The sequence below is a fragment of the Hibiscus syriacus genome, unplaced genomic scaffold (assembly GCF_006381635.1).
Source record: "Hibiscus syriacus cultivar Baekdansim isolate YM2019G1 unplaced genomic scaffold, ASM638163v2 tig00111105_pilon, whole genome shotgun sequence".
Lineage (NCBI taxonomy): Eukaryota > Viridiplantae > Streptophyta > Magnoliopsida > Malvales > Malvaceae > Hibiscus > Hibiscus syriacus.
The window spans coordinates 1,493,855-1,506,931 of NW_024062987.1; the positions used below are offsets into that span (position 1 = coordinate 1,493,855).

The window sequence follows — 13,077 nt, forward strand, 5'->3', positions numbered from 1 at the left end:
CCTGCCTCAGCTTTTGACGCCCGCTCTAATGCGCAGAGTTCGGAATCTTATCCACCGAAATTGGCATATCAAGATTACGCATGCCCCTCGTGAAGAGCTAATGATGTTACGGATGTAATAGCTTATTTTGATCGTATGATAATGCTAGACACGATAAACCTTGTTGACCCCGCTAATATTCATCGTCTCCTCCACCGTGATATGGATAAGTGGAGAAGAAGAACTCATTGCTGATAATGCAGCCTATCTTTGTAACCAAAAAATTAAAATACTTTGGCAACTTTTTCAACAATATATTTTAACAATGCAGTCCTCGGATTCGTCTGTTCAGTTATAAATTTGGATTTTGGTGGATATCTGGAGCTGAGGTTTTGGATTTTCTTGGGCTTAGATTCTGTTCGGTTCGAATTCTTTTGGGTTGAATTCAGATTAAAAAAAAAATCTTAGATAGATGTTAAAAAATTTCTCAATTTACGTTAAAAAACGCTTTCTGAACCAAACTTTTTTGAGGAATTGATTGAAACTAATCATAGTGAATGCCAACATATGTACGGAGCAAACCCAAATGTAATAATTAAAATTAAACTCTCAACAAATTAATATATTTTTTTCTTTTCAATTTCATCAATCATTTTATCCTTCTTTAAACTCCAAGGAAAACACAACCATTTGGTACCCATGCACCAAGAGCTTGGTGCATGTGTTTTAAACACAAAAGATGGCTTGTGATGCACTCACTAATCCAAGGGAAGAGTCCAAACTAAGTAAACAAAAAGACAATTAAAAATAGTTAATGCACTAAAAAGTTCTCTGGGGGAAAGTGACTGAAAGTTAGAAATAGGGTTGGTTTGGGGATTTGATTCTGAGTTCTAACACCCTAAATATAAGTTCCTCTACATTTTAAGCTTGGGTTTATACCCTTAAACTTGATATTATAATCCAGTTAGTATAAACAGATCACAAGTTTGGTAGTTCGAAGCCGTTTGTTTTTCTCCACCAAACTGAACTCGAATGTACCTTGACATTTTTTTATACGTAAGAATTATGGTAACTTGAGAACAAAGGCAGTCATAGCTACCCAATATAACAAACCAAATAACAATGGTTGCATTTCCCTTCAACTACAGGTTTTCTTTGTTTGTTTGTTATTTCATTGTCTAGAATCATGGAAAGATTTGTTCTTCTTCCCTTTGGATGTGTTTCTGAATCAGGTGTGGCGGTTGCTGGTCAGCAGCAGCAATCTGGAAGATCAAATTCAAAGCTTGCAGATACCCGTCCACCTTCTGCAACAAGTCTTTTTCTCCAATATTTTCTTTCCTTTTGTTTGGTCTCTCTTAGAGGACACTAACAAGGTTTTGATTTGTACTTTGTAGGAGCACGACATGAAGAAGAAGAAGAGGAAGAAGATAAAGAAAGTTTATCCATGAAGTCCGACGTAACTGGGTTTCATAAACTGTTCAAGGGTTTCAAGACATTTTCACATTTATTTGGTAAGCTAAGTCCATGTCTAGCATTTGTTACATCCCAAATTAGGGATGGACCGAAGGAGTGTCGAGGTGTGGTCGTACTTTGAAAATTTCAAATTATCATACAATTTATGTATTTTATAATTTTCTAAATCTACATTCTCTAACATAATTCTCTAACATAAAATTATGTGTCTATTCCGGTTTGAAATCGATTTTGTTATCTTTTGTTTGGGTGTCTTAGTGTACAAGGAAGAGACGGAATATTCGGAGGATGATATGGAAATAGGGTTGCCAACAGATGTAAAGCACGTAGCACACGTAGGATTGGACGAATCTCCATCAAGCAGCCCCAGCATGAGCATGAACACGGGCAGCTGGGATTATCTTTTCTTGCCTCAATTACACCTCTTCACTTTCCCATCTGATCCTTCATCATGTGAAGCCATCGAAACACAGGCAGCCGTTCGATCTTCTACTTGAAACAAACCAAAATGTCATTGGCAAATCATATTATTGTTGTGGTGGGATATGATTATATTTAAGTGTCTAAGAAATGGTTAAAACTGGAATGAATTTTTCTCTGTTTTTCTACTTGATTTCATGATTTTGTAGTTTTATACGCGACTAAGATTAACTGTATAAAATAAGGAGATTTTTACGAAAATAAAAAAATTATTTTCAATTTAAAATTTTAATCTTAGTTATTAAATTCAGTTAACCCAACTATTCAAAAAATCGTATAAAAACTTTACGTGATGTAAATGGACAAATACGAAACAAGACAATAATGTACACATGAATTTTCATTTGTGTTTACATAAGAGAAAGGTAACGAGAGGTGTTAAATAGAAAACTCTACTTGAAGTAGTAAGGAAGGTTCAAGACATAAAGGAGGAAGTAAGCCCAAGTGACAACCGAAATGCCACCAAAGAAAAATCCACCGGTGAACTTAGCCCATCCATCAGCGGTTTGCAGCTGATCCGGCTCCTTCTTCCGCCCGGTCAACGTCAAAGAAGGTGTGGTCGACGGCTCTCCTTCCTTAAACAAAGCGACCCCATACATGGTGAGGCAAATGCTCAATATAACAACAAGGCCTGCAGCTGCCAGACTCCCTGCTCCGCCAGCCACCGGTGTGTTCCTCAAGGGCCCTGCTTTCACAAACGGTCCCACCAGGAGAAATCCATGAACCAGCCCTACCTCCACACCTCTAAGCGGGCTCACCGCTGTCCTATATGCTGGAAGATTGGACTAGTACCAAGCTATCAAGGGGCTTGATGTTATAGGGGTTTCTAGGCTTCCAATGAATGGATCTCCATTGATGGGTTGTATCACTTGGTAAGTTGGCTGCAACATTTAAAAACATGATGACACAGTCTGATAATCGGAAAGAACATATCTTGATCGAAATTTATTATGTGTTGAACGTACCCTTTCGGATTGAACGCCTTGGATGGCGAAGGAAGATTGCCTCCTGGAACTAGAAGGCAAGATTCTAAGCGAAGAGGAGAGACCCTTGGGAGAGAGCAAGGCCCGTGGAGTTGGAGGAGTGAAGCTTGACTTTAGACTGGCCATGGGGGAAGCAGCTGCCATGGCTATATGTTATCTGCTAATTCAACAAGGGAAAACAATATATGATAGCACAAAAATGTTAGCCAATATAAGGTTTTTGAGAGGCAAGCATGGCATGTGGCTGTTCATGCACACAATTTTATAATTTCACACCCCTAAGTTTTTAAAATAACTTCTTAAATTGGCACCCCTAACATAAAATCATGCATCCGTCTACTCCCGTGTTTTCCCTCAAACCAAACCAACTCTATTCAAGTTTATTAATTAGCTAGTGCAAAATCATGTTTTAGGGGGCACAGTTCGACTAGTATAAACTGGAAAACTTCCAACTTTGTTTAAACAAACTTGTATACATTATTTAACAGTCGCTAACCCTATATGAAAAAGTGAAGACTAACATTCATTCAAAGTGAAAACATACAAAGTGTACCGAAATTCACCGACCAAACAACACTATGTTAAGGTTAGTTTCTACCTGGACGTTGCTGAACTAACTGAATAAGCCTAAGAGGTTACTTGTTGAGTTGCAGGAAATTAACTATTGCTGCCTTGAGAAAAAGAACTCGTAATCTGGGTGCCTGTTAACCGGTGTCTTATTTCCCTTGGTAACAACTGCCCTTGCCATCAGAGATGCGGTCTCCTTGAGCGTTCTTAATTTCTCCTTCAGCATTCCGGATAGACTTAGGCCCTGGTTTTCACAAGTATCATTCGTTGCAGAGTGCCTCGGCTGGAACCAGCATTCACCCTGTCCAAGTGAGGAGCATTTCTGATTAAATAATCCATCATCTTTAAAAATAGATGCATGTCATATGCAAATTGCAGCAGCAAAATCGAAGTTAATAACTAACCAAGGAGGCAGTGATAAAATTAGGGAGAAGATACGCTCTGCACGTTAGAATGAGTCTAGGACATTCTTTATTCATGATTAACAATAGAAGTGAACACGGAATCAATAATTTCATGAGATATTACACTATATTATAGGAATGAAATATATATTTTTATAAGAATAGGAGGCCTCATTAAAAACCCCCTTCTTAACTTTCCGTTCCCCTACAAAGGAGAATAAACAATCAGCGGAAGGAGGAAAAGAGTGCCTCAAGTTTTATTAAAATAAGGGTTTAAATACCTAGCATTACTCGGCGGAAGGAGGAAAAGAGTGCCTCAAGTTTTATTATATGAGATATTACACTATATTATATTACCTAATTTCAAAACAAAGAATTACATAGCTATCTCTTTAGGTTCTTCTAGGTTGGGATTTTCATGTGTGGATGTAAAACTCAAACAAGGCAGCCAAAAACCCTTTATGTCATTGGAGTAGAACTAACAAAATTGCAAGTCTGCCTATCCTAGTCAAGGATTGGTCAATGAGAATGGTAAGCTAACGGAAATAGAGCTTGAATTTGAAATACATCAAAGCTCAGTTAGGAAGGTTTGTCCAATCAAAGTTAAGTAGGCCACAAAGAACAACTTAAATGCTGTTCAAAGGAGAAAAAATGAGCCCCAAAAAGCCACCTAAAGTATCAAAGTTCATATTCAAAATGATAGCAATTGAGTTATTGTGGGTACCTGAGCATTGCAACTCTGAAGACCTACAACAGGAGATACTACACATGCATCCACACTAGGGTAATCATCAAACTTGGAACTTCTACGAACCAAATGGCCAAGAGAATGGTAAGTCAAAAAGGCTGCACGGAAATTCCCATCCGGAGTTTTTAAATAGGATACCATGCAACAGAATACCTGAAATATAGAAGCAAGCAAGCAAACATTACAAAACATATAGGTATATCTAGATGATACAGAACTTTCATCTTATGTTATCTAAAACAAAACCAAAACATGTTTCATATTTAGTTAAGCATATTTTTATCACTAACCATGATTGAGGATGCAAATCATGTATATCTATGTTGTTCAAATAAACTGGATCCCCATACATTTAGCACCGAGGAGATACATCATCTCTAACCAGGTCTTGTATCCTGAAACAAACAGAATCACAATCATGGTATTTGAAAAGAGAATTGTCACTTCATTTGCAAAATGGAACTTGCCAAACCTGCATCTTCACCTGTTGCCCCACCATTCAATGTTTGTTTACTTTTAATTAAAACAGCCAGAAGAAGCACAACAATGGCATAAAACAAACGCAGTTACGCACACCTAAAACTTACAGGCTAAAAGAAGTTTTCTACTGCATTCAGCCTACCATTCTCTCTGAAGCAAGTGCAGAATGTTCACGATTTCACTTATCAAATATGTTATAGGTCAAGGATAGTAAATGTAAAGTTTTATGAGTATTTAATATCAAAATATGTATCTATGCAATCAAAATGACAAACTATTACATTCATGCTTAGCAGATCTCAATGGAGAATAGGGGAGAGGGATGAAAGTAGATTCCACCTGGGGAAGAAACTTAATGCATAACATGACAAGAGCCGTGATTAACACTTACTTTTCATATAATGTCCGTCTTTGTTGAGGTTGCTCAGATTCAAAGTACTCAAAAGCCAGTTCAAGACAAACAGACCGCGTAATGTCAACCGATTTTACAGGCAACACATCTTCAGGACAAACTGAAGATGGTTCTGATCTAACCACATCATTTACTTGCAGCTGATTACTTGGTTCTGCAGTGCAAGGCTGTGGAACAAGTACTGAAAATATTGATCGGTGACCAACAGTAGCAGAGTTTCTTGAAATGGAACAAGTATCAGAATCCCCGGAAATACCAGGAGAAGAAATTCTGGTGTTATTCTGTGTGGAATTATTTGTACTATTCCTGAAGAGTTGAACTGCTGACAAGTATGGAACAAAGTAGGCATGAAACGCAGATTGATCAATACCCAATCGTTCTGGATTTTTATGATCTTCTGCCCTTATTTCTAATCCATAGCTTCCATGTTTCTCATACCACTTCCAGAGGCATCCTAGTGGGATGTTCGGTGTCTCATGTCTACACAATAGAGCACTAGGACCCTGGTCCAACAAGCAAGTTTGACAGCCTACAGAACTGTATGAGTGACAAATAGCTGGAGAACAAAAATGAAGAAGCCTTTCAAACTCGGCAATGGGACACCCAGTGACCATCTGAACAGCTTCAGATGCCATTTGTGCCCTATATGCATCATTCAATGCCTTTGTTATCTTGTTTAAATCAGTTGCCGCTGCTGATAAATCCTGTTCTTTCGTGTCATCATCAATAAACACATTACCCCCAATATGCTTGCTTTAGTTTTCATTTTCATTTACACAAGAACTGAGATTCCTCAATTTTCGAATATGGTTCCTACTTTCAATAGAACTAATTTCATGTCTCAAATCCTTCCCAGTCCGACACAGTGTTCCAAAAGTAATGGAAGACAGATTTTCAGAGCAAGGATTAACTCTCTTCAAAGGTATTTTTGGAAATCCAGGCTTCAGCATCTGGCTCATTGGTATGCTCCGAAGACAAATTGGCAGATCTAACAGATGCTTTCAATCCACAATCCTTTATCTTAATAGGTATCCATTTCTGCAGAACAGAGCCCAAATTATGGCTTTGCTTACCATTTTCAGCAAGAGATATTCCTTTTTCTGTTTGAGCAACACCATTCACCATCAGATGGGATAGATAAACTGGACTTTGCACCTCAAACAAGTTTGGCCGATCCAAAGGGACAAATGATTTTTGCAGTATGTTGTTTTGGTTCTCTATGCATATATTATTCAAACCAAAAACAGTCCCACATACAGTGTCACATACAGTGTCACATGGTTCTATGCCGCTTGGACCTGCTTGAAAGTTGTCAACTGATTCAGATTTCATGGTCCCAACCCTTGGATAATCAACCTGCGAAAAAGACCTTAAAAGATTATTAGTTAATCCATTATCATCCTCAGTATTTGAAACATCTAATATTTCATGTTTTGGCAAGCTAGTCTTTGAATGAGCATTTAAGTTTACCTTGTTCGGATGAGACTCCTTCCAGGAAAAACTGTTTTTCTCTTTTGATGCTGGACTAACTTTTCTTTTCAACTTCCTAGGAACCTTACTTTTTGACTTCTTGTCGTTGGTAATAGATAAGGTTGTTGCATTGACAGCATTAGTATTCCTTTTCAACGCAGGAACATCCTTTAAAGAAACATCAAACTCTGAGGAAAAGGGACTTGTTTTCTTCAACTCAGAGTTGCATTTCTCTACGGCTTTCTTCTGAACCCTTTGCCAGACAAAATGACTGTTTTCTGTTCCACTTCGACTATTATGGTTTCCAATATTTCCAGGTCTGCAACTACCAGAACTCACAGGAACAGATTTAAATTGCTTATCCCTCTTGCTTGAAGCAACGTTTCGTCCATGAAGGCAACTATCAGCCAGACCATGCTTGCTTTCCTCATATAATCATGGGTTTGTACAGTGCTAAATAATGTGTTTTGTTGATAGGAGGACCCCTTCTTGGTACCAGAAACTGGTCGAGGATGTTCTTGTTAAATGGCTTTAGAATAACAGCATTTGTACTGTCTTCATAGTTCGAACCAACAGAAACAGAGTCCAGAGAATCATGCACATCAGAGAAATCTTTCGGTTGTAAATCTTCAAGAGAGCCCATATGAGAAAGATGTTTCCCCTCCTTATCTCCTTGACACCTGGAAGTTGGTAGTCCTCACAGCCCATTTCAGACTTATTTATATGATGCTCCCTCGGGAACTTCTGAACTTCAGAGGGTACAACAAATTCTGATATATCCACTTCATCAATGTCAGATGTGCTTATATTTGGTGAACCAGAACTTGTAACAGCGACACTGCTGCTGTCTGCAAAATCAATTACATTAAGCAAGCTATCAAAGGGTGGAACTTCAGGTGAAGTTGCTATGATACTACTATACTACAATTTATATCATTATTACCTCAGATTTCAGATGCTGAACTTCCATGGGTATACTGAGAGTAAACTTCTGATTCTGTGAAGCCAACATCACACGACTGTTTCTTTTTATGTTTTCCCTTCTTTTTGCCCTCTTCTGTGAATTTCTCTTTTTAGACTTGTCTTCCTCGGAAGAGTTGATGAACATGGCTGATGGATTAGTAGCATTAAATTCTTTTGATATAACTGCAGAGGAATCATAGCAAGTGATGAAACTATTATAGGAAGAATTGTTTGACACTTCATTAAATTTAGTTCCTTTATTAGCAAAGGCCTTGTTGTGAAATCGATATTGGACATTGGATCCAGAGAAACTTCTGCTTCTAAATGACTTGGCAGGATAAGTAATCGCAGGTCGAGGCCCTTTCTGCATCTTCCGTCCATCAACCATAAATGAATTGATAGAAGCAGAGGAGATCAGATGCAGGTCATTCATATTCTCCTGATTTCTAGATCCGAAATGGTTAGTGTGATCAAAATATTGCAAGGGTAGTGCAACAATTCTCCATTGCCCATCAGATTCAACCGTAGATTAAAAGCAGAAGACCCAGTCAAACAATCAAATAGATAGTGTCAAATCAAAAATATAAATGTTATGCGCATCAGAAAATGAGCAAGAAGGAAAATATATGATTATTTTCCAGCAATAAATGTTGCCAATCAGGAATTACCAAGTTGTTTCATCAACAGAAGGCACAATACAACAGAAATTGAAACTCTAAATCCTCATTCTTTACCCTCAACGTATCCAAGTTCCAACCATGACTTTAAGTCTTTAAACATTTTACCCAGTCCAACCATGTACAAGCTGCTCAAAGGCTCGTCTTAAGACTCTACTGACAATTAGAATATTCATGCCAGAGAGCTTATATTCAAGCAGTAAATATATTAAAGCATGGTCAGCACAAAGATAGTAAACTCGCGTAGATTTTTGAGATTACAACCAAGGGACAAGATGTTGATTTTGAATGTAAATGACATCCAATGTCGGGATCAAGCCCTTAATTACATTAATCTAGCATGATATATCAACAAGTAAACAAACTAAACATGTTTCCCGAATCATAAATGTACCCCTAGTAGAGACAGATGATTGAAAATTTTAAAAGAAAAAAACCTAAACATTTCTAGCAAATCTTCACAAATTTTTTACACAACTCGAGTTACATTTATAATCAGTACAGAGAGAACTGAAATTTTCAAAAAAGTATTTGTCAAGTCTTTGTGAATGATACATAATTTGTATTAGCAGGTGATTTGGAAGAAGAAAATAAATTCATCTAAATGTTCTATACAATATTAAGAAATGAGCAAATATCTAAAGAGGTAGGGTATGTCGGAGGTTTCATATAATTTCCATGTTTGGAATATCTAAAGAGGTAGGGTATTACCAGTGGCTTAGTTGACTTAAAGTAAATGACACCAAACGCTAGTTAAGTTTCAGTACGCCCTTATATTGAAAACATTTTAAGCAGATAATTTCTAATTTCCTAAATTGTAAAGAGACTCCAATCCTCTAACAAAACAAAGATCTAGCAAATTCATGAATTTGAAAAAGATAAAGAAGGCCATTTTTCCTGAGCTTGATTTCCATCTTTCCAACTAAATCATGTTTAGGTTTCCAAGTGCAACCTAAAGCAGTTTTTGATGAATCATATTTTATTTGATGATATAGAACATGCAAGTAGATTCATACATATCTAACAACAAAAATTGAATCACCGATTCACCTCTGGTCAATGTTCCTCAAATGGAAAGAAGAAATTCCAGAAACCCGAATAATTTATGGATAGTTATATGGAAAACAACTATTCAAGCTAATCACAATGCAAAAGACTATGACTTAACAATTTAGTGTTGGCATAGGAAAGTATCTAACATCTGATGATCTTCTTGAACCATTAAGCTGCAAAGAATTCTTTGTCCAGTTAGCCTGTCCTACCTCTGACACTTTCTCACTGTCTAGATGGATTTGTTGAACGGCACAAGGAATCTTTTGCTGTATCCGTCCAAGTCAATAACAAAAACATATGAATGGGCAGCCTTAAGAAGAACTCATGAAGAGTACTCCACGCAAAAGCTACATTTCATATCAAAGTTTTGCCAGACAAGTTATAGAATGAACATCTGTTTATAAAACCTAAAAGAAATATGACAATCAACAAATTTCAGTCAAACAAAAGCTCTCAAAAATACCCAGATACAGCGACTATTCCAACTCAAAATATATAGAAGAAGAAAGCATAAAACTCAGGAATGGGGGTATAAGGGGAATAGGGATTGGATAAACTATATGTATTAAAGAAGCTGATGAAAAAGACATCTTAGAGCCATTCAATGAACTCACTTCTACTGACGCACTAGTGATCTTCAGAAAGTTCAAAGTATAAGCAATCATAAACTGTCTTTTATGGAAAAACAATAAGAGGAAAACTGGTGCCGTGGATAACTCTTCCTTGAAATTAATTTTCTCAAGGCAAATTTGGAAAGTGTTAAATCATTTTCGTTTCTTTGCTAAATAGTGAAATGGATTTCCTTTCAAACCAAATTTCACTTTTAGTTCTCATATCATAAAATGGGAAGATTCTGGACTGAACTGAAGCAGAACTAGATCATGTGAGTCAGTTGAATGCCCGCGGCGAACAAATAAAGGAATAAAATATCAGGTTGGAGCAGGAAAAGTTGCAATGTTAACAAAGGGCAGTAACTCGATAAAAAAATCTATCTGATTCAAAACCACTAAAGGTCACATAAACCATAATGTATCGCCATGTGCAAGAGAGATGTCAGGGTTAGAGGAGAGCGGTCTATTCACCACCACGATCGAATCCCCCTCAAAGTCGACCTCGATCTAACCATTTTCTTTTGCAAGTTATATTCCTGCGATAAACATGTCATTGAGCAGGACCTTGGCAGCAACTTCAATCCATTCTTTAGGCAAGCTAAATTCTTCCTCAAGGATTTCTCTTACAGAGGGGCACTCCTTGAGGGCATGAAAAAGAGTTTTTTGCTCTGAATTACAAGGGAGACATGAACCACTGACAACACCCGCAATTTCATGCTTACCACCAACGGGGCGTGGTCCATGACAAATTTTCCAGTCAAAGACTTTAACTTTGGGAAGGGTAGGGAGTTTAACCAAGTGGTTCCAAATTTTCGACGTGTCCCTCTCTTGAGGGTCATCACGGAAGATATGTAAATGTAAAATTATTAATTACTGAGAATGTTGTATTTTTTTATTTGATTGATTTAATAGAAATGTAATATTAACATATTTTGTTAAAAAAATTAAATATTATTAAAATATATATTTGACTAAATTGTCTTTAATATATATTTGTTTTTTTAACAAGTTGAAAAATATTTATATATTTTCTTTAAAAATTTAAATTCATAAAATTTATATAATTTTTTTACAAAATTGAAAATATAAAAAGTTTAATGAAAGGGAAAAATTTTATTTTTAACCCTTGAATTTCATATAAAATTTTAATTATAGTTTTTTTTTGTAAATCTAGAATAGTTTAAAAATAAATTTGTAATTTAACATTCGTAGAATTTTTATTATTTAATGATAGAAGAATGATATTTTTGAAAAAATTTAAAGACATTTTAGTCCAAAACGCCGATAATCCAACCAAACGCCCCTAAGAAGCGAATCATACCCCGATTTAGTATTATATGTGCCGGAGTTATGGCGACTTCACACCAAACAGTCTTCATTGTTGAGTAAATTTAAAAGATATACTTTATACATAAATTATGTTCTTTCACTCATATCGAATGTATAATAACAATAAAAAAAACTATAAAAAAGATTAATAAAATATACAATGCAGAAGGAGTTTAGGTAGTTGCTCAGTTATCGTGGCTGAGTTGTGGGTTGTTCATGACATCTTATGGCATGCATGGAGATTATGTTTTAGAATGGTGGAAGTTGAAACAGATGATGTCGAAGTTGCCCGGATATATAATGATAGATCTGATGCTCTTGCTGGTATCACGTTAGTTGGTGATCTGAAGGAGCTTTGGGATCGGATCTGGGCCACGAGGATGACACATGTGAGAAGGGAACAAAATAGGGTTGCAGACAAATTGGCGAGGATGAGTAGAAGGCACGATGTAGGGACTCAAGTGTTCACAGTAGCTCCGACAGAAGTGATGAATTTGCCGCAGAAGGACTTGTGTGAAACTAGTTAATTTCTTCCGTCTTATCATAAAAAATAAAATATACAATGCAAATCATTTAGAATTTTTATAGTGACATAAATGTTAGAGTTAGAGTTAACGTTTGGGTAATTAGAATACAATCTATAGTTTGAACGAATGTGGCATCCACAATAAGCCTATGTTAATGAGTTAACATCGGTGTGACCAAAATGTTAATATCCTAAAATTTGAGTGGTTAAATTAAAAAGATTTTTTTATTAAAATGTTAATACCCTAAAAGTCGAATAACTTTTTAAAATTATGTATATTTTATTGTTTAAGGTGTTTATATCTTTCGTCAAAGCGAGTATCAATCATTTTATTTCATAATTATTTTAAGGTTGATCAATTATGTTTGTTAAAAAATTATTATCAGATAAATTTTTAACATGACGTTTCATTTTCCTTTGTTCTAGATTTCATTTTTCACTATTTCGTTTTATTTTTCTTTTAATTTTGTGATAATTAAACAGAAAATAAATGAAGATAACAAAATATCACACTTTTATGAACATAGTTAGGAGCTTAATGAGTTGAGCGGCTCGTGAGTTATTCGAATTCTACCCTATCAAAATTCGGTCAATGCTCAATTCAGATTGATTCGACTTTAACTTGAACTCGACTCAAGATCTTAAAGAGTTGAATCGAGTAACGTCCAACTCGAATCGATAACTTCGTGAGCAATTCATTAACTTTTTTTTTATAATTTTGTAGTAATCACCTTACAATATTACTCCATTTTTAAAAAAAGAAAGTCTAAACAATAATTACTAATTTATCAATAGTTAAGAAGAAAGATGTTAAATTATTAATTAACTAAACTATTAGTTTTCTAATAAACAATAAAACATATTAAATTATTAATTAATGATTTTTAATTTACTACACCCAAAAATCAAACTCTAATTATCC

At 35.8% G+C, this 13,077-nt stretch overlaps 3 protein-coding genes and 1 pseudogene across 3 annotated transcripts; 1 reads left to right on the top strand and 3 right to left on the bottom strand.

The window, feature by feature from the left end:
- The first annotated feature begins 961 nt into the window (after positions 1 to 961).
- LOC120153900 (CRIB domain-containing protein RIC4-like) lies at positions 962 to 1,989 on the top strand. Its single transcript, XM_039165761.1, has 3 exons — positions 962 to 1,274; positions 1,374 to 1,490; positions 1,711 to 1,989. Exons 1-3 carry the CDS (start codon positions 1,166 to 1,168, stop codon positions 1,947 to 1,949), a joined length of 465 nt encoding a protein of 154 aa, XP_039021692.1. The 5' UTR covers positions 962 to 1,165; the 3' UTR covers positions 1,950 to 1,989.
- A 290-nt stretch (positions 1,990 to 2,279) lies between these two features.
- On the bottom strand, positions 2,280 to 3,059 carry LOC120153685 (annotated as a pseudogene).
- Positions 3,060 to 4,701: 1,642 nt separating this feature from the next.
- On the bottom strand, positions 4,702 to 6,263 carry LOC120153688. The gene is made up of 3 exons (XM_039165601.1): positions 5,506 to 6,263; positions 4,925 to 5,029; positions 4,702 to 4,787 (listed from the first exon to the last, which is right to left on the bottom strand). The coding sequence occupies exons 1-2, from the start codon at positions 6,159 to 6,161 to the stop codon at positions 4,987 to 4,989; spliced, it is 699 nt and encodes a 232-aa protein (XP_039021532.1). The 5' UTR covers positions 6,162 to 6,263; the 3' UTR covers positions 4,702 to 4,787; positions 4,925 to 4,986.
- Positions 6,264 to 7,429: 1,166 nt separating this feature from the next.
- LOC120153687 lies at positions 7,430 to 8,481 on the bottom strand. The gene is made up of 2 exons (XM_039165600.1): positions 7,940 to 8,481; positions 7,430 to 7,856 (listed from the first exon to the last, which is right to left on the bottom strand). The coding sequence occupies exons 1-2, from the start codon at positions 8,390 to 8,392 to the stop codon at positions 7,800 to 7,802; spliced, it is 510 nt and encodes a 169-aa protein (XP_039021531.1). The 5' UTR covers positions 8,393 to 8,481; the 3' UTR covers positions 7,430 to 7,799.
- Between the last annotated feature and the right edge of the window lie 4,596 nt (positions 8,482 to 13,077).